Genomic DNA, 21,755 nt, shown 5'->3' on the forward strand with positions numbered 1-21,755 from the left:
AGTGCTTGTAAGTAAGTATCCAAAGATTCTCCCACCTGCTGCCTATGGGCAGATAGAAGGTGACGTGCAAATACCTCATTCTTTGGTTTAACAAAAATCTTTTCCGATGTAGAAATAGCCACTTCATAAGTTTTACAGTCCAAAATATATTTATATACATCCGGAGCAATGTAGTTGATCAGCATATTCAGCTTATTTAGAGACTCTTGATCCAACATGCCCAAAAAGTTTTTAAATGTACAATACCAATGTTTCCATTTATCATCCACTCCAGCAGAATTGGGGTCAGCCTTGAATCGTTCTGGTTGAAGATATCGCTCCATTCTAACATAAAGTTAATAAATTGAAATAAAGAATAGATTTGCCTTCCAAAGCTAGACTTTATTAACTTTAAAATCTGCAGCACATCTTCCCACATCCAGTCCCAACCAAAGCTGGAAAAGAACTGAATTTAAGGTGGCCACAACACATCATGTGATCATCAACTACCAATGAGATTACAACATATATCCCAAGGCAGTTAACAAACAACCAATCACAATACTTTTACTAAACAAGGAATAATCACCACAGACCACAAGAAGGAAATTTTGCATGTTTGTGCCAAGTACCCTGGCAGTTGCCATGACTCCTTCATCCTGCACCAGTCTAGTGTGCCTCCGCTCTTCAGTCCACCAGACCAACTTTTCGGAAGGCTACTAGGAGACAAGGGCTATTCCCTGAAGACATGGCTAATGACGCCGTTGAGGAGCCCATCCACTGAAGCTGAGGAGCACTACAATTCCAGCCACATTTCCACCAGATCCATAATGGAACAAACCATCAACTTGCTGAAGATGCGCTTCAGATGCCTTGATAGATCAGGTGGAGCCCTGCAGTACTCAGCAGCCAGGGTCTCCAAAATCGTCGTGGTTTGCTGTGCACTTCACAACATGGCACAGCATCGTGGCTTGCAAATACCTGAGGAACAAGTGGCTCATCACATAGCCTCCTCAGATAAGGAGGAGGAGGAGAGCGACAATGACCAGCTTGCAGAGGCGCATCAACCAGCGGCAACAGCATGCGAGCACATTGCTGCCCGGGATGCAAGGCACGCACTCATCTTGGCCAGATTTGCTTAGCCTGCACAATCAAACACTTTTGCCTTGCACATTCTTATCAGACCATTGACAATGGCCAAGAACCTGTGGATTCCTATCACTCTGACCACCATACTGACAATTGCAAGTCATCCTAAGCCCTCAATGTGGAAGTCCCATTAGTGAAATAACACACGCCACAACTGCAACAGTTTGCCATCAGAATTTTTAATGACAATAACCAACTGATGGTTTTTCAAAATTAAACATAACATTACACCCAAGTGACTAACCTTGTGACTATGTGTGCAGTATGTTCCTCTTACGCGTGCTCCTACGTGGTGCTTCCCCTGTGGCTTCAACATATGTGGAAGCCCCTTGCTCACTTTCTTGCTGCTCCTGCCTCGACACCTTTGGCAGGCATCCTCTGGGGTTGCAAACCTGTGAGGGCTCGGCAACAGTCTGCTGCTCCTGTGGCTGTGCAGGGGTTGAGACGCCAATCTCAGCTGGGTGGGGACTCTGGTGAGGCTCTGACTGAGGGCTTTGCAGTGGCATGGTCGTGTGAGCGTTTGGAGAGGAGCCCCCACTTACTTGTTGTCTGCCACCAACATCCCTCTCATGGGTCAGCCCCACTTCAGAGCTAGCAAATGGCTTGACAGCACCTTGCTGCACTTCAGGGGGGCCATGAGGACCCGTTTCTGTACTGGAAGTCCTACTCCCGAGAACTTGTATGACGGTCTGGTTTGTTTGCTTAATAGCTGACCATCGCTCCTCAAGAGATGTCAGTCTATTCTGAACGATTACCATGTTCTCCATACCCTGGTGACTAAACTCCTCCATGGACATAGCCATCCTCTCCTCTACCGTAGCCATCCTCTCCTCTATGGTAGCCAGACTTACCATGATGGTAGCCATCCTTTCCACAGAGGTTGCCATCCTTTCCGTGGTGATGCGTTCATGCGTCAACGCCTCCACAAAGGCTCTGCTCATGTTAGCGATGGACTCCTCCACACTTGCAGCGACCCGGGAGGCAAAACCTGCCAGAGACTCCTGCACCTGTTCCTGGAGTTCCAGCACCGCTCTCCTTCTGGATGGACCCGGAGGCATAGGGTCGACATGCGGAGCTGAGCTGGGAGCGTCCTGCGCCCTCCGACGAGGACTCTCCACTGCTGTCCCTGTCTCCACCATCTGCTGATGCTCATTTGTGAGTTGTGATACACCAGGTGACAACTCTACTCTATGTCCCAAAGGTCCCACCGAGGTGTGAGTGTCTGCGCTGGTGATGTGTGCGCTTAATTCTGCTGACGCAGCGCCCTCAGAGGTTGCAGCTTCCTCTGAGGAGACTGGAAGCTCAGGCTCTTCCTCCTGGACAGCGGGGACGGGGCTGTCGATGGTCCTGTGGGGGAGTAAAGGAAAGAGTTAGAGATGTGAGGTCAAGGTTACATGTACATTTAATAGTGCAGATGATCATAAGTCAATCTGTTAGAGCATCAGATTCATTATCAGTGACTCATGCAATGTCAATGAGAGAGATGCCAAACTATTCTGTCACCAGCTTGCTGTGATGCACCTGCCTCTCCGTCCCCCACTTGGGAATCCTCCTCAATCCCGGCAATTTCCAGGGCCGCCTCCTCTGAGGTGGTGAGCTGGGCTACTGAGGGTGGCCCTCCCCCTGTCCTTGCTCTTTCCCTCTTATTGTGAGCTCTCTTTTCCTGCAATGAGAGACACAAGTGGAGTTTGAGTGAGAATGAAGGAGGGAGTGTAGAGATTCCATAATATAGATGCTTAGAAGGAGACAAAGGGCCCTCCCTGTGTGGTGTAAGTTGTCATTGCATCACAGTGATAGGGAGTGTGAGGGCTGCATGGTCGAATAGTTAAGTGAATGTGACCATAGAGAGAGAGGGAATGGGTAATGGTGCAGGGATGTAAGTGTCAAGTGGGATGTGGAGGAAGAGGTTGGCAAAGCAGAGTGCTGGTGAGGAGAGGCGATGGGGATCAGATTGAGGGTGATGGGAAAGTCATACTCACTTTTCCTGTGTGGAGAAGGTCATGAAACCTCTTCCTGCACTGCAGCCAGGTCCTGCAGCACATAGACATAGAGTTGACCTCCTGGGCCACTTGCATCCACACAGCTTTAGTCTGCTGGGGAGGATTCCTCCTCCCTGAGGAAGGGAAGAGTACCTCCCGATTTGCTGTTGCTCCCTCCACCAGAGCTTGCAGGATGCTGTCATTGAACCGTGGGGCACACTTTGGCCTACTGTTGGACATAGTTGCTGAATGAAGCGATCACAGCAATGGGCATAAAGTTTGCAGTCTCCAGAAGAAGCAAGGCTGCTTGCAGGCCTTAAATCCAGCAGCATTGATGACGTCATCAGAGGCGACTTTCAGGATGGAAAGACTAATTGGGCCAGGGGTTCCCACACGCTGGAAATCAAGTGCCCAATTAGGGGAAAATCGCACTTTTTTCCCACATCACACTGGAGCCGGGTTCAGGACTCGAAAAACACTTGACACACCCCCAGCCTGCCCCAATGGCAAAATCGAGCCCATAGAGTCATAACGGCACAGAAGGAGGCCATTCGGCCCATCGAGTCCATGCTGGCTCTCTGTAGAGCAATCCAGTCAGTTCCATTCCCCCGCTCTATCCCCGTAGCCCTGCAAGTTTATTTCCCTCAAATGCCTATCCAGTCTCCCCTTGAAAACATTGAGGGCTAGATTTTCATTTAGAAGTTGGGAAGGAGGCGGGACTACAACTTTCGGGTTGTAGTCCCGTCTCCATTGAGATGTGGCCAATCCACGCGATTTTCACTTGATTGACTTTGTTGAGCCCGCCCAGCGGGCTCAGCAGGCCAATTAAGGGCCACCCAGCAACAGGTGACATCACACTGAAATTTCATCTGTCAACACGTCTTGACAGATGAAATATCAGTGTTTCACAGCTGTTTGAAGCTGTCAAACACTGACAGTCTTACTTCTAACCTGAGTCCTTCTACGCAGACTCAGTTAGAAATCTCACCGGCACTGAAAGCTGAAGGCTGTCACTTTTGACAGCTCGCGGCCATTCTGCTTTCTGTGCCGGCTGAATGATGGACTCCCGAAACCTAGAGGAAGGAAGGCTGTAAAGGTAAGTACAGGTAATTTAAACATCTTTACACACTTTAGACACACCAAACACACTTACCTTTGCACTCATGCACCCATCACTCACCTGAACACCGACATCTCGACCCCTCCAAGTTCTTCAACCCGACGGCCCGACTCCTCTAACTTGGCGTGGTTTGGAGCCGTCGGGAATCCCACACGACAACCTTCAAAATAGGGATTAGGCTAAAAACTGCTTGTTAACTACCTGTTAACAGGCAGTTAATTGGCACTAATCCCTTCCCGCCTCGGGTCGGTGGGTCCCAGTGCGGGGCGGGTACCCGCCTCCTTTGAAACTTGCATGGAGGCGGGTTTTGGGCGGGATGGTGTCAGGACCCCTGAATTTGGGATTTTAGCCCCCCGCACGCCTAAAAGCCCGCCTCACGGCACATTAAAATCGACCCGAGTGTTTACATTTCCACTACTTCCGTCAGCAACTAATTCCAGGTCATCACCACTCGCTGCGTAAAAAAGTTTTTCCTCACCTCCCCCCTGTATCTCTTGCCCAAAACATTAAATCTGTGTCCCCTAGTCCTTGTACCATCAACTAGTGGGAACAGCCTTTTCCCGTCTAGCCTATCCAAACCCATCATAATCTTGTACACCTCTATCAAATCACCCCTCAACCTCCTTTGCTCTAATGAAAACAAATCCAGCTTCTCCAACCTGTCCTTGTAGCTAAGATCCCCCATCCCCGGAACCATTCTGGTAAATCTCCTCTGCACCCTCTCAAGTGCCTTTACATCCTTCCTAAAGTGTGGTGACCAGAACTGGACGTAATACTGCAGCTGTGGCCTAACCAGCGCTTTATAAAGGTTCAGCATAACTTCTCTACTTTTGCACTCAATTCCTCTATTTATGAAGCCCAAGATCCCATATGCTTTGCTAACCACTCTCTCAATATATCCTTCTCCAACTTCCTTTCCTACGCCTCTTAATATTGCCGGTACTAACAGTGGGCTCTGCCAGGCTAATAATTACAAAAGAAGCGGATGGTATCATCCCTTCTAGTAACTTGGCAGCAGGAAAGATCCAATGTATTGAGCTATTTTAAAATTGAGGCTCGTAGTCATTGTTTCTAAAATTATTTTCTGCTCCCCAGTGGCTCAGTGACTTCAACTGGTAAGTAGCTAAGCCACATTGAGCAGGAAGGTCCCAGGTTAAATCCTTGGTCTGTGCTGAACTGAGCACAGCTGAGTTTGGGAGAAGGAAAATCAGACAGTTCTTGCTCCTGATTGATAACCAGTGACCCCTTCCTGAAAGTGCATATGTTGACTTTTAGTGAGGACATGACTTGAGTTTGGCATTGGTCCTAGAGTTGAATAACCTGCTGATACTCATCATCAGGGCTCACACATGAATAATGGCCATTTGGGTAAGTTAACTGAGGATGGCCAGCACCTTGATCTGTATCAATGAGAGGAGGGGAGAGGTAAAGATACATCAAGCTGTGGATGAGCAACATCTTCCATCTTAACACTGAAGACATACTTTTATGGCTCACCCAGAAACTCTACAATCTGACAGAGTGCAACCTCAGTGTCTTGCTTAACCCTGAGCCATGCTTGAAATCCCACATTTTATCCATCATCAAGACATTCTATTTTCACCTATCGCTGTCTGTCTACTCTCACAACCACTGAAACTCTCATTCACGCCTGCATCACCTCTGGGCTTGAATTCTCCAACATTCTGCTTGCTGGCCTCCACAGCTCCACCTTACAGACACTCTAACTTGTCCAAGATTTTGTTGCTTCTATCCTATCCTAAGTTCAACTTACCTATGACCCATGGCTGCAATGACCTCCACTAATGCCCTAACCCCTGGCATAGAGATTTCAAGATCTAAAATGTCATCCCACACTACCTATACAGCTTGTCCAGGCCAACAGCCCCATTCACACTCTGCTCTTCTGACACTGGCCAATCCCACTCCCTCCATTCCACCTTGATGGAGGCCTTCAATCATTGCACCATTTCACTTTGGAATTCTTTTCCTAAAATTTTCCACCTTGCTATATCATTCCTCATTCTTAAAAGCCCTCAAAATCAATCTATTTGACCACTCTTTCAGTCTTTAAGTGTAAGTTGTTATTTCTATCTTTTTACTCCTAAATCAGTTTTCCATGTTGCATTCAATCCCTGGCCAAGGCAGCAGCCAGGAGTTTGTCCTGACTGACCTCCTTTCTGCCAATTCTGCTCTGAAGCTGGCTGCCAGAAGGTGTGCATGAGCAGTCAGGATAACTCTTTCAATTTTCCATCTTTCCCTGTGAGAAAGTCTCTCACCTCCACTTTCCGGGCTAAAAATTTGTTTGCGTAGCACCCATTGGTTGGGCGCTACTGGTGCCGAATTGGGTCCAAAATGGCATTCGAGCAGCGTGCGCTCACTTCTGGTGTGGGCCGTGCCGCACACCATCTTGGTGAGGGCGATAGGGCAACCGTTAGGAGCATGCGCTGGAAGAATGGTAAGCAGGCAGATTGTGACATCAATCAGCATGCAGCGCTGATTTGACGCCAGCGCTGCCATTTTCCTCATCATCGTTGGAGCTAACGCCGTCTCTTAATCTCATACAGCTGAACATACATTCAGCAGCAGGAAGGACTCTCCACCAGCGACATTTAAAGGGATCATCACTAACTTTCAGGTAACTTGTTTTTTGATTTTTACTGGCTCTACGTAAGTTTGTGGAAGTGCTTGTAGCTTTCTAGAGTTGCTTGAAGTTGGTGAGGTGACAGGGAGTGGTGCTGCAAGTGGAGGAGGCCTTGGTTCCGACTTCGAGGGTTCTGGTCAGACCATTTGCTCCTAGTCATGGGTGCTTTAGGAGGAGGAGGGGGGAAAGGGCTCTCAGCAGGAGGCTTTACCTCAGCTTGAGCCAGAAACAGTGTGTGAGGCATCTGCACTTTATGAAAGAGGTGCTCACAGAACTCTGCCTCTTCTTGCAACCAGACCTGCAGCCTCACTCCAGGGCAAGGACAATGTTGCCATTGGCTGTGAAGGTGAGCGTGGCCCTGAATTTCTTCACTTTGGGATCCTTCCAGGCTGGAGCAGGCGACATCTGTAACATCTCGCAGTTCATAAGAACATAAGAATTAGGAGCAAGAGTAGGCCATATGGCCCTTTGAGCCTGCTCCGCCATTCAATAAGATCATGGCTGATCTTCGACCTAAATTCCACTTTCCTGCCCAATCCACATATCCCTTGATTCCCCTTAAGTCCAAAAATCTATCGCTCTCAGCCTTGAATATACTCAACGACTTAGCATCCTCAGCCCTTTGAGGTAGAGAATTCCAAAGATTCACATCCCTCTGAGTGAAGAAATTCATCCTCCGCTCACTCTTAAATGGCCGACCCCTTATCCTGAGATTATGCCCCCTAGTTCTAGACTCTCCAGCCAGGAGAAACATCCTCTCAGCATCTGCTCTGTCAATCCCCCTCAGAAACGTATATATTTCAATGAGATCACCTCTCATTCTTCTAAACTCCAGAGAGTATAGGCCCAATCTACTCAATCTCTCCTCATAGGACAACCCTCTCATCCCAGGGAACAATCTGGTAAACCTTTGTTGCACCGCCTCTAAGGCAAGTTCTTCCTTCCTCAGATAAAGAGACCAAAACTGTGCACAGCACTCCAGGTGCGGTCTCACCAAAGCCCTGTACAATTGTAGTAAGATTTCCTCACTCTTGTACTCCAACCCCCTCGCAGTAAAGGCCAACATGCTATTTGCCTTCCTAATTGCTTGCTGTCCCTGCATGCTAACTTTCTGTGTTTCCTGTACGAGGACACCTAAATCTCTCTGAACACCAACATTTAATAGTTTCTCACCATTTAAAAAATACTCTGTCTTCCTACCAAAGTGAATAACCTTCATCGTCCACTGCTGCATGAGAGTTGACAGAAGCTCTTTATGCCAGGAGAGGGGACTTCATTGTCTTCTCTCTGACCAGAGAGAAGCAGCTAGAGCATGCAAGGTGGCCTTGCCAGGATAGCGGACTTCCCCATGGTGCAGGGTACCATCAACTGCACGCACATGGCTTTGCGGGCACCGCTTCTAAATGCTGGGATGTACTGCAACCGCAAAGGTTTCCACTTGTTGAATATGCAACCATGTGCATGGTGTGCAACCATGCTCAGCACATCATGATGGTGAATGTCCAGTATCCTGGCAGCAATCATGATGCTTTTATTCTGCACCAGTCCGCTGTTCCCTCAATCTTCGAGCCACCAGGATAAACCAGAGGGTGGCTACTGGACGACAAGGGCTATCCCTGAACACCTGGCTCATGATGCCGCTCCGTAATCCAACCACACGTGGCCAGTATGCGTACAACGAGAGCTATGCTGCCACACAAAACATCATACAGACGACCATTGGGGTGCTGAAGCAACGGTTCTGCTGCCTGGACCGCTCTGGAGGAGGCCTACTATATTCACTGGAGCATGTCTCCCGATTCATGGTGGTCTGCTGTATCCTGCACAACTTGGCCATCATGAGGGCACAGCCCTTGCCACCAGGGATAGGGCCACCAGCGCAGGAGCAGGAGCAGGAGCAGGAGGAGGAGGAGGAAGTGCAAGAGGAGGAGGAAGCAGGAGAAGGAAGAGGAAGGAAGGAGGCAACTCAGGCAGCCAATTTCTAGCTGGGATATCCAGGATCGAATCATCCAGGGTCGAATCATCCACGGGTAGCATTGAACGCAACCCAAATTCCCCATTTAACAGTAGTTCCACATCTTACCTTCCCTCTGTTACTGACCATCAGTGTCCTTTTGGCCACAATGCTAAAATAAAAGCCACCAAAAAGCAAACATTTCAATCCAACTTTATACATCTATCCAATATTGCATCAAAAAATCAACTAATCACCCTTGTCCATTCCCTCAGTGACTGTCTTGTGTGTGCCTTTGCCTATCCTAGTGCTCCTATGCATGGCTGCAGCATGTCTGGTGGAAGGCTGCTGAATTTAAGTGGACTGCACCACCTCAGCATGGGCGGCAGCAGTCTGAGCTGGCTGGCTGACAGGCAGTAGCAAGGGCACTGGCGGAGTACTGGCAGTGGTGGGAGTACGAATGCGGTCATCCAGATAGAGGATAGCAGGCTTGGCCTCCTAGGATCCATTGCCATGCCCCCGGGCAGCACCTCAGCAATCCTAGTAATCTGCTGGAGTACAGACTGCTGGGACTGCTGTGACACCCTGTAAGTCCCTTTTCAACACTAGTAAACCCAGCCATGATGGCAGCAGTCTGTGCTTGTGTGGCAGCAAGCAGAGCTTGCCTGACTTCAGTCTGAGCTTCCATTGCAGCACTCAGACATTGGTGACTTCTGCTTGTGCAGCAATGGAAGCTGATACTTTGGCCATCAGGTGCGGTGGTTAGGTCCACAAGTGTGTTAATGGATCTGCCCACTCCTTCCACGCTGGAAAGGATGGGCTCCAAAGCCCTGTGCAAGGTTGGTGCTGGACTCCCCCATGCTCCTTGACATTGCATTCAGGCTTTCTGGGAGGCCTGCCAAAGCACCAAGCATTTCATTGTGCATACCCATCAGCGTTCTTCTGTAGGCCGCCCCATCGAAGTCTTCATCTCAGTCCTTCGCAGAACACGTGTGTGACTTCGCCCTCCCAGGAGCTGGCACCTGCACTACCCTTTCCCCCTGCTCTGGCTGCAGCCCACTCATGCCCAATGTCTCACCAGGGGCAGATCCCGCATCTAACCTATCCTCTAAAGTACACAGAGTGTCAGTGTCTGAGCTGGTAGCTGGGAATGTGAAACCGAATGACGGTATTTCTTCTTCACTCTCCTCTCCCTCTTCTTGTTGAAGCACTGGCTGGGCAGGCTGGATTTCTTGGCTGCCTGAAATGAGAAAAGCACAGGGGTAGGGTTGTGGTGAGGAGAGTGGGGGGTTAAGCAAGAGGTGCATGCTTACGCCATGTGCAGCTTTTAAATCAGAAAAGATTGTGAAGAGGGGGAAGTGGGATGTGAGAAGGATAACGTATAAGAATACCGACATCTTGTATTCTTTGAGCCCCGTGCTCAGCTATGCCTCTGCCAAGAATGGCCAGCACCATCTCATCCATGGGAGTCAGGTCATGTAGGCAAGCATGTCCCCCACCGTTTATGCACCACCTTTTCCTGAGAGAAAGGGAAGTATGTCAGTGACTGTGGTGTAATATGTTTGGGTGATGTGGCTGTCATGGTTGAATAGCTGACTGTGTTCAAGCTATGAGATGTGGGTGTGAAGCCTGCAGCAGTGTTAAGCATGTGCAGGTGAGGTGAAGCTATGAATTGTGAGTCATGTTTGGTAGAGATTATTGGTAGGTGAGTGATGGGGATGTGGTGCATTGAACATTGTGTGAGGCTAGTGGTGCAGATGGTGGGTTATGGGATTTGAAGATGAATTCACTGACCTTGACCACTCGTGTGAGGTCATTGAACTTCTTCCTGCACTGAGTCCAGGTCCTCAGGGCTACACTGCTGGCGTTTACTACAGTGGCTATCTGCTCCCACTGCACTCGTCTGTGGAGGGCCTCCTGTAGAAAGAGGACCTCTCTCCTGGAGTTGACCTCCTGGACTAAGGTCTCCAGGGCTGTAGCGGAGAACCTCAGTGCATGCTCTCTCCCGTTGTGCCATCATTACAACTTTGTTGTCCACTGTCTTCCCAGCCACTTCAATCACCTGTTTCAGCCATAAGACACCTCTCCTTTAAGAGGTGCCGACTGCCTTTAAGTAGCATATACTTGAACAAATTAGCATTGAGAGGGAGGAGGTACTAGCGGTTTTAGCGGGCTTAAAAGTGGATAAATCCCCAGGCCCAGACAAGATGTGTCCCAGGCTGCTGTGTGGGGCAAGGGAGGAGATTGCAGGGGCTCTGACACAAATTTTCAGAAACTCTCTGGCCACAGAGGAGGTGCCAGAGGTCTGGAGGACAGCTAACATAGTACCATTATTCAAGAAGGGTAGTAGGGATAAACCAGGGAATTACAGGCCAGCAAGCCTAACATCAGTGGTAGGGAAATTATTGGAAAAAATTCTGAGGAACAGAGTTAGTCTCCATTTGGAGAGGCAAGGATTAATCAAGGATAGTCAGCATAGTTTTGTCAGGGGGAGATCATATCTAACCAATTTGATTGAATTTTTTGCGGGGGTGACGAGGTGTGTGGATGAGGGTAGTGCAGTTGATGTAGTCTACATGGACTTCAGTAAGGCTTTTGACAAAGACCCGCATGGGAGACTGGTCAAGAAGGTAAGAGCCCACGGGATCCAGGGCAATTTGGCACATTGGATCCAAAATTGGCTTATTGGCAGGAGGCAAAGGGTGATGGTCGAAGGTTGTTTTTGTGACTGGAAGCCTGTGTCCAGTGGTGTACCGCAGGGGTCGGTGCTGGGTCCCATGCTGTTTGTAGTGTACATTAATGATTTAGATATGAATGTAGGAGGTATGATCAGTAAGTTCATAGATGACACAAACATTGGTGGAGTGGTAAATAGCAAGGAGGGAAGCCTCAGGCTACAGGACGATATAGACAGGTTGGTCAGATGGGCAGAACAGTGGCAAATGGAATTTAACCCTGAAAAGTGTGAGGTGATGCATTTTGGGAGGATTAACAAGGCAAGGGAATACACAATGAATGGCAGGACCCTAGGAAGGACAGAGGAACCTTGGTGTGCATGTACATAGATCCCTGAAGGCAGCAGGACAGGTAGATAAGGTGGTTAGGAAGGCATATGGGATACTTGTATTCTATGCCTTGGCTAATGAAGGCAAGAGCAGGGAGGTTATGATGGAGCGGTACAAAACGCTAGTTAGGCCACAGCTGGAATACTGTGTGCAGTTCTGGTCGCCACATTATAGGATGGATGTGATTGCATTGGCGAGAGTGCAGAGGAGATTCACCAGGATGTTACCTGGGCTGGAGCGTTTCAGCTATGAAGAGAGACTGGACAGGCTGGGGTTGTTTTCCTTAGCGCAGAGAAGGCTGAGGGGGGACCTGATTGAGGTGTACAAAATTATGAGAGGCATAGATAGGGTAGATAGAAAGGAACTTTTCCCCTTAGTAGAGGGGTCAGGGGCATAGTTTCAAGGTAAGGGGCAGGAGGTTTAGAGGGGATTTGAGGAAAAACTTTTTCACCCAGAGGGTGGTTGGAATCTGGAACTCACTGCCTGAAAGGGTGGTAGAGGCAGGAACCCTCACAACATTCAAAAAGCATTTAGATGAGCACTTGAAACGCCATAGCATACAAGGCTACGGACCAAGTGCTGGAAAATGGGATTAGAATAGACAGGGCTTGATGGCCGGCGCAGACATGATGGGCCGAAGGGCCTCTTTCTGTGCTGTATGACTATGAGTGCAGGCTGGCTTTAATTGAAGCTAGCCTTGCACAAACCTGGGCCCTCTGCTGAACGTTCAGCCACTCAGCAGTGCATTCAGCGCTGGGCTGAACGCTACAATCATGCTAATCAGCAGGCAGCTCAAAGTTTGCGTGTTGCCTACAGTCCTCCAAACAGGCACAGATTGATTGTGCATCGCGATCCCCGCGCCCATTTTCAGGCCTTAACCAATTTCTAGGCCTCTCTCTTCCAAACTGCACAACTTGGCAACACATTCATGTGGAAGGTGCAGGTGCAGATACTTTCTACCATTCCATCACAAAGCACAGGTCATTACCATCACACCACTATAAAGACATTTTATTAAATCATTCATCAATTATAGAACAAGGCTCCCCAAAGCTCAGTGAATATCAGGGCAACATGTGGTATGATACTGGGCCATACTGATCAGGAAGGTTACAGGTTCAATCTTTGTTATTCATTGACTCTTGCTGGAAAGTACATACACATGGGTGCTGATTGGGGCCAGGGCTGAACTGGCTGAGGCCACCACTCAATGTCTCACCTCACAGCTGAAGACCACCTTCTTGGGTGAGTTTCTGGTACATGTACAATTAGACTTCAGCATGACTCATTGGCTTCAGGAGAAGGAGGGAAAGAAGTGGGTGGAAAGAAAGGAAAGACAACTGTTTACTTGTAAAACACTGCTTTATTGATTGTATGCTGCCAATGAACTGACAAATGCCAAGTTATCAAACGCAGTAATCAGCGATTTCTTTCTCTTTGTGTACAGGGTCCCTCTCTGTACAGAGTCTCTCTCTCTCTCTCTCTCTGTAGAAGTTCTTTCTGCGTCTCTGTAGAGGGTCTCGCTCTCTCAGGACTCTGAAGTGCAACTTTGCTCCAATTGAGATCCAAAATGGAACAATTAGAGAACTTAGCGATTCCAAGTCGACACCAACAGCAATGCAATTACACAAAGTACACAACTTCTGGTACATCATATTGCTTTAAAGGTCGCTGACATGGAAAATGTACAAAAGATTAATAGGTCTGCAGTTTATACGATTTCTTTTGCACTAATGGAAAATACATTTCTTCTCTACAAAGGATTTATAAGTACTCTAATACAAGAAAATAAATATTGCAAAAAAAAAGCCAAAAATAATTTAAAATAGCATTTCTTCTTTATATATATCATCTCCATTATTCTCTTTATTATTAACAAATGGCACATCGCTTTTCCTTGAAACAAAAGACACACAAGGCCTCCTGCTTGCCATAATTGTGTGACCTCCAGGAGCTCACACTGAGTTTTACTATTTTACATACAGCGCAGACAGCAACTTAACTTGGACAACAGACAAGATTCCTTTCTTTTGCGTTTTCTGTAATGAGTACATATGACGGAAGAAACTACTCAGCAGGCAGTATGGTCTAGGATTGGAATACAGTATCAGCAAACAGCGTATGTGGATATATTGTAACTATTTAAGCACATTGAAACAAGCACTGGTAAAAGGCAGTGTGTTCAGTAAGGTCTGGAGTTCCTATGGTACATACTGTTGCTACAGTCTAACAAAACCTGAATATGGAAAACTTTTTTTCTTAATGTTGTCTATATCTCTGTTTACACTACATTACCGAATCTATATGTCTTTTACATTAATGTTGCAAGCACAGGTAATCTACAGAGTCTAAATCTGACTCCATTCAAGAAACTGATTCAGAATTTCCTTTCTGAAACTCTTGTAATTTTCAGTTTCTTCAGTATGTTAGTATTGGCCATGAGCTGACCATTCAATAGGCTTGTGTAATGACTCCAAATCAATGATCAAGTGTGAAATATTTGTACTAGTCTACATATCCTATAACTGGGAAATTATATCAAATAATCACCACGTTAGACACACGGGCTACCCTTTCTTGATTAAGCATTGTTGTATCCTTTCCTTTTTATATTTATTATACTGGTCTTAGAATTTCTTAGTTGCAAGTTATTTCTCAATAAAAAGGCAGTGATACCTTCACAATCAGTAATCCCGAGTTGCAAACACCATCTGACATCAATGATGCACTGGCAGATCATGTCTGCACTCAGACTGCCTGTTCAAAAATAAAGTTCATGAATAAAATCATCTCCTAAAAGTAAAACAGCACATATCATTAAAAAGTAACAGATAGGGAGCAACTTCAAGGCTAGAGTCTAATCGAGAGAGTCGGGTGACGGTTGTACATTGCTCAAGCTTATTTACAAACTCCTGAGCCTGTGATACACTCCTGAATGCCTGTTATTACACATGCAAACCAACAGGAATCTCTGAATTAAATTCCGGTCTGTAACGCAGTCCTAGATATCTGTCATTACACACACACACAAACTATCTGAACCACACAATTAGATTATTGGTCACAACTTGCTCCCAGAATTCCTCATTCTCCACAGAAACTATCCAAACCCCTTGATTAGAGTCCACTCTCTAACTCACTCTTGCATGTTCATCATTCTGTGCACTGCAGAGACTCTTATTAAACTGACTGTTTTTCTAAACACAGCATTCCCTCTCTACACCTCAAGATCTTGAGAAATAGCAAAGAGTGCCTACATCTCAGCTAGATGTGATAGTAATGCATACAGGTCATGCCATTCCAGGAAAACACATTAGGAATCTAACAGCCACATCAGGATGGGATGAAGTGACCAGGCTGGAGTAAATCACACTACAGGTGCTTGGAGGGAACATTATCACCTTTTTGCAGAAAAAAAAGTTTCAGAAACCATAAAGTACACGCCAGTATGATTCATGGCAGTCCAGTGTGAAGATATTTTTGAGAATGTATTTCTGACCTCTATAGTACCATATTCAGAAAAAAAGTTCACTTTTTTGGCGATCTCTTTATTATTAATATATAAGCCTGAAATATTTTCCAATTTTTGACAATTTAGTTGCTCCCAGGTTAGATACAGGATAAGTTAACTGTAATGTAAAGCTCTCTCCCAACCTTAGAAAGGAGCCTACCACTGCACAAGTGTGGCTTTTCCATTTCCCACACCAGTATGATTGTCAGGAAGATTGCAAATTTTGTGTCAAATTAAGGTTAGTTTTGCTTTGTGCATCTGCACCCACTTAGAACTAAGTTGAGATTGCCAAAGCTAATTTCACTTAGGCCCTTACAGGCAGCAGAGAGAAAAGGCTATCATTCCATCAATCCAAACTCAGGTCCCAGACATGAAGACAGTGTGCAAACTGACTGTACTCCGAGTTCCCTCATTTTCTTCTCTTAAAATGTTTATTTTCCCTCTCTTTGTCCCCCGCCCTCCCCCCACCCAATATAGGCAATTCCCCAAACAAACAATCTGACAGGCATCTAACTCCTAGGCTGTTACCAGTGCCAATCCACAAGGAGATACATGATAGTGCACTGGGCATGTCTGTTGGTGCATTTTCACTCCCTGGTGAAGCATCTATCTGGAACATAAAGCTGCCCCCACACTTTCCCTCTCACCATGGTTTATGCCGGTTTGATCTGGATGAACACTCTCCCTTCACAAGCAGTGAGTAATCTACATTTGGTTTGCAATACCTATCATCCATTTTCCTTTTTAAATATTAGGATTTGGGCTTTTTCCATTATTTATATGTTTGTTTTTAAGTATATAGTCATGAGCGCCACTGCTAGTTTTAGAACACAGAGGTTGCATGGGAAAGGCGGAGGCAGAGAAAGGGCATATACACTTCTTTACAGTTAATGGTGTCTATACATATGCGGCAGCTTTGAATTATGTATTTCTCATTATTGTGATCCACTTGTGTCGTTCCACATTACTTATGAGAATATGGTCTGCCTGCAACATTCACAGGGGCCTAACTGTGGGTGGGTGTTAATGCAGTTATAATAAAATATGGCTTTGCAATTTATAAAAGCCACCTTCACAAGCTGTTTTGATAAATCATACAATGTATTTGTAAATAAGCATCTTAGGAAGATCTTGAATGTTTATGCTAGACAAATTTTAAAGAAACGATAGCAAAATACTGCAGATGCTGGAAATCCGAAATAACAACAGAAAATGCTGGAAAAACTCCGCAGGCCAGGCAACATCCGTGGAGAGAAATTAGAGTTGACGTTTCGGGTGAACCCTTTTTCAAAACTGGAAAGGAAATAAAATAGATCGAAGGCAGGGCTACGATAGAACAAAAGAAGTAAAGAAGTATTCAAAACCAGACGAGATGGTAATAGGACAGTGGAGACAAAAGACAGCTCAGATTAGGTGTGAAGTGTACTGGCAGGATGAGAGACAGCTGCCATGTGGGAGAGAGAAAAAAAAGGAAAGGGGGGGGGGAAGGGAAGACCCAAAATAAAGGGGTGGAAAAAAAATATAAGTAAAAATGTAATAGGGGCTGAGGTTATGATCTGAAATTGTTGAACTTGATATTGAGTCCGGAAGGCTGCAAAGTGCCTAATCGGAAGATGAGGTGCTGTTCCTCGAGTTTACGTTGAGCTTCCGTGGAACAATGCAAGAGGCCAAGGACGGTGAGGTCTGAGTGAGAATGGGGCGGTGAAATAAAATGACAGGCGACCGGAAGCTCGGGGTCACCCTTACGGACTGAACGGAGGTGTTCCGCAAAGCGGTCACCCAATCTGCGTTTGGTCTCCCCAATGTAGAGGAGACCGCATCGTGAGCAGCGAATACAGTATACTAGATTGCAAGAAAGAAATGTTGAGGTATTTACTCCAAAAACAGTCCCTAATTTTGTCCTCATCAAATGGCACTATAAACTGGATTTCTGCATTTTTAAAACCCTGGGGTAGGATTTCCAAAAAGAAAAACCTTGATAAGAAGCAGAAGAAGAAAAGGCCATTCAGCTCACCTTTCTACCACCTTAACTCTCCCATTACATCAGTTGTATATTTTTGTTTCTCCTATCCTGAACAAGAGATTAACAAAACATGAATCACTCTTTGACTAAAGAAGGTCTTCCCACCTGATTTGTTTTCAGTAACTGTATACATTTCACCAATTTTACTTCCTAAATAAATATGGATGCGTGACTTCTACACTAGATCTTACAGCAGTTGCACCCTTTCTCCTCCCCAATTTGTTTTTTAAATGACAAACTCAAAGCCTGTGGTTTGGAATCATACCCATGTCTAGACTTACAAAAAGGATAGAACAGCCGTAATACACATAGATCGTTTAAACCATACCTGAAGTGTCAAGTTGATTAGAATCTTATATTAGTCTTGGTAATAAACACAATTTTTATCCTAGGTGTGAACAGTTATTTAGCTGAGAGGAAGGCACTGAACAAATGGCAGATAAATGGAAACAGATGTACATCAAGAAATCTGAAAGGATATAAACTTTACCAACAAAAATGTACCAATAAATAGCATTTAACTCGGACACATTTCGGCTGTTTTACTCATGTTGCAGGGCTTTGTGGGTGAAAAGATCCAGGGTGAAAACTACTGGGACAAGCAGGAATCCGTAAAGCTCCACTAAGGCTTGACAAGTAATTTAACAGTTGGCGCACTTGTGCTCCACAAGAGTTTAGATCAGCCTGTGATTTTCAGAACACAATTGCCATGCTTTTTCTCCCTCTCAACTGTTCTTTTGGTTTTAACTGCGTAGCCATGTGATCTCCACTGTCAGTTTTAGACTGCAGCGGTTGGGAGGGCAAATCATTGCATGGGATAATGAGATTGAGAGTGAGACATGAGCAACACTGACTGAGACACGAAAAAGAAAGTAATTGTAATTTTGATAGGTTAACTGGTAATTAATTCAGCTGTGTGCATATCAAGTTAAAGTGAGCCGTACACATTTTACAGACCGAGATTTCACTCTAACAAACTCCAGTTTCTAATGACATGTTACACAATGGCTAGGTATTAGTAAATGCAAAAACAACCGTTTTAGGTACATGAATGCATTAGAAGAGCAGTGCACAATTCTATGACAGCGAGGAATACAGAAATGGTTGCTTCTACATTGAATATCACAGCCGTGGGGAGGTGGCCAATGGCCTCCCCAGAAGAGGAGAAGCGAGAAAAACAGAGGGCCAGTCATGCCTGGGTCATTTTCATGCATCCCCTTGTGGTGAGCTCAGAGCAACATCAGCAGAAGCCTGGGAGTAGATCATTTTTCGCTCAACTGCAAGTAGTCTTTAGTCCAGGGAGACCAGGCACCTGGGGACTGATGGAACATACAGGGCCTTGTATGCTCACAATAAAAGGACTTTTACTTCAGTGATGGCTTCACCTAATGACTTTTTTGAAAGACATGGATCACATATATTTTCTATGTTTTAAAGGCATTATTGACTACTGGCTAATGCAAACAAATACCTACTGATTGATGTCTCCAATATTCCCAAGATGATTCATTACATGGGAATTGCTGGGGAGGTGATAGATCACAAAGGGAATGCCATGTACCTCCCTTTTTACTAAAGCACAGGCTTCTCACAGAAGTGTTACTATTTCCTTCTAACTTCTTAGTAAGGAATTCAATTCTAACCCTTTCAGGATTGAAGTGACTCTACTTCAGATGCTTCCATTTGCATTTCTTTTGAACCAGTACTTCTCTTTTTTTTAAATGTGCCAGCTTTTGATTTTGAGAGTTCAGTTTGCTGAACCTGGTTCACTATGTGTCTCATTCTTTCTAGACTGCCTCAGGTGGTACCGTAATGAAGTAACACATCCGGATTAATCTGGGATTTCAGCACCTCGACACATTTAATTGTTAATGTGACAACAATTGAATTCTCACTTAGTGCTTTAAGGTGTTAAGGGACTCCAATCTCTACAGGAAGTAATCAATGCCAATCTTCTCAATCAATGGGCAGCACGGTGGCATAGTGGTTAGCACTGTTGCCTCACAGCGCCAGGGACCCGGGTTCGAATCCGGCCTCGGGCGACTGTCTGTGTGGAGTTTGCACATTCTCCCCGTGTTTGCGTGGGTTTCCTCCGGGTGCTCCGGTTTCCTCCCACAGTCCAAAGATGTGCGGGTTAGGTTGATTGGCTATGATAAAATTGACCCTTAGTGTTAGGGGGATTAAATACGTGGGGTTACGGGGATCGGGTGGGATATGTGTCGGTGCAGGCTCGATGGGCCGAAATGGCCTCTATCTGCACTGTGGGGTTTCTGTGATTCTGTGAATATTACCTACAACCAATACCTGAAACTCTGCAGCAGTACAGTACATGCACTAGCTAATTTTCTGCCACTTTATGTCATAGTAAAGTATCTCTTTAAAGTAACGCATAATCAGCAACAAAGTACAGGAACAGTCAGACTTTTTTTAAACTAGTGATATCCATGAAGGACACTGACACTTTTACTGATGCCCCTTTCCCCCAATTTTCTTCCCCTCCTCTCCTGAAGGCAGTGACTCGTACTGGGGATCACTTGCCGGACACCGTACCACGCCCAAGTGGCCAATCCTCATATGTGAGCTTAGACAGCGAGTACTACGGCAATTTGACAAGAATAGGCTTAACTGCTGAGTCCTAACCTCACTCAATCTTTACACCCATTAGACACCAAACAGGAATGACAACTCGGACTGATTTTTTTCCTCTCTCCGTAGCTCAGAGACACAAAGGCCAATTGCAAAAACTTCTGCTGCTACTCTGGCTGAGATCAGCACAAACCAGGGAATTAAACCTGTAACTTTCCTGGTCTGTGTGGTTCAATACTACACCATGCAATGAATTTACGAACTGACCCATTCGAAGGCCCATGAGGTACCCATGTTCAAGGGCACTAGTATCAATTCAGATATATTAAATGGCCAAAGACTCTGGTATTGGTTTAAATATACTCATACAACAGTCCTGGCATTGGTCAATTGCTGGAGGATCCAACATCTTGTGCTGCCTATTTCAACTTTCATTTATTTGGTGTCATTTTCACACATGAATCAAATGTTCCTGAGCCGTAGAACATCAATATAGCTCATAATAAGCTGGAATGGTAAACTTCAGATGATGTATATAAATGACCTTTTTTTGTACTTTGTTGAAGTATTGTTATTGGTACAGAAGCGTATTTGTGGGGACACCGGTAGCCTTGACAACATCACACTACAATTACATAGGGATCCCCTAAAGTAAATGGGATGCCCAGAGAGAAGCAAAAGTGGGAGAATGATGCTTCCTTGTTATGGACGGTAGTGGTTCTTCCAGTTTTACTCCATCTCTACTCACATCTGGCACCTCTTGTGGCACAATACAGGTGCAGACATCTTCAGTTTTCCAAACAAGAAACCTCTTAAACAGAACAAGTACTCATACATGTAATTTACATGTTTTTTTCAAGATATCCATGTCCAGGGAGAGGTGCTGGCGGCAGTTTACAAAGGCATCCCAATTATTTTAGAGAGAACCCAGCTCCAGGTGTGACTGTAATGTAGCTATCCAACGTACTGACCCACGTGACAGCAATGCTAAACATTTTAGACAATGCAAAGGAGTCAACATCTGTTGACAGTTTACTTCAAGGCAAGAAATAACAACTCTAGTTTAACATAAACAGTTAAATCAATGAACCCTGTTTTATCATTTCTCAATTATAAGTTTTATTTTTAACTGGCGAGTTTCACGGCAATGCGTTTTGAAACAGGCCCAGGATTAAGACCATTTTAGACCAGTTATGTTAATTGGTGCAGCAGGTGTGGTTTACTTGAGACGCTGTTCAAGGTTTCAATACAGCACAATGCTGTGAAACCCAGAATCAGCCCTAAGCCACAGCAGATCTGACCCAGAAGTATTTATTACTGCCACTGCCAGTGAATACAAAAATGGAAAAAGTAGTTTTGCTGCCCTTGTGAATATATCGAACTTATTTAACTTGAGATCTAGTGCATCAAAATGGACTGTGAGCAAATTCTATATTGTGCATTTTAATGGAGTCTGTTGAAGTTTTAATCACTGAGGAACTCAATTATTCATCATGGTCATGTTCTACGTTGTGGCCAGTTCTACAAGGCTGCTGGTGCTAAAAACCACAAGCAACCACACCTCAAGATTAGGGCTCAGTCATAGTGGTTTCTTATTGACCAGTAGTGCTGCAACTTTGGATTAGATACCTCTGGTTAACAAAACGTCCTGTGAGTTTTCAGAAAGTCCCAGATGTTGTCAGGAAGTTCTTCTTGTAAGCACTTCCTATTGTTGACAGGAAGTTCCTGTCACAAAAGCCTTCTGT

At 45.5% G+C, this 21,755-nt stretch overlaps 1 protein-coding gene across 2 annotated transcripts in view; it reads right to left on the reverse strand.

The window, feature by feature from the left end:
• Window positions 1-13,233: 13,233 nt before the first annotated feature.
• The window catches only part of jade2 (jade family PHD finger 2), a 216,362-nt gene continuing 207,840 nt past the window's right edge, over window positions 13,234-21,755 (reverse strand). For both annotated transcript variants that reach the window (XM_085995671.1, XM_085995673.1), the window contains exon 15: window positions 13,234-21,751. Coding sequence is in view for 1 of the 2 variants with exons in the window: in XM_085995673.1 (XP_085851799.1) it covers window positions 21,716-21,751 (36 nt within the window). In the remaining variant the exon portion in view is untranslated. The remainder of the gene's footprint in view (window positions 21,752-21,755) is intronic.

This window comes from Somniosus microcephalus, chromosome 8 (genome assembly GCF_052327205.1).
Source record: "Somniosus microcephalus isolate GS21.2 chromosome 8, FLI_Smic_1.0, whole genome shotgun sequence".
In the NCBI taxonomy this organism is placed as follows: Eukaryota; Metazoa; Chordata; class Chondrichthyes; order Squaliformes; family Somniosidae; genus Somniosus; species Somniosus microcephalus.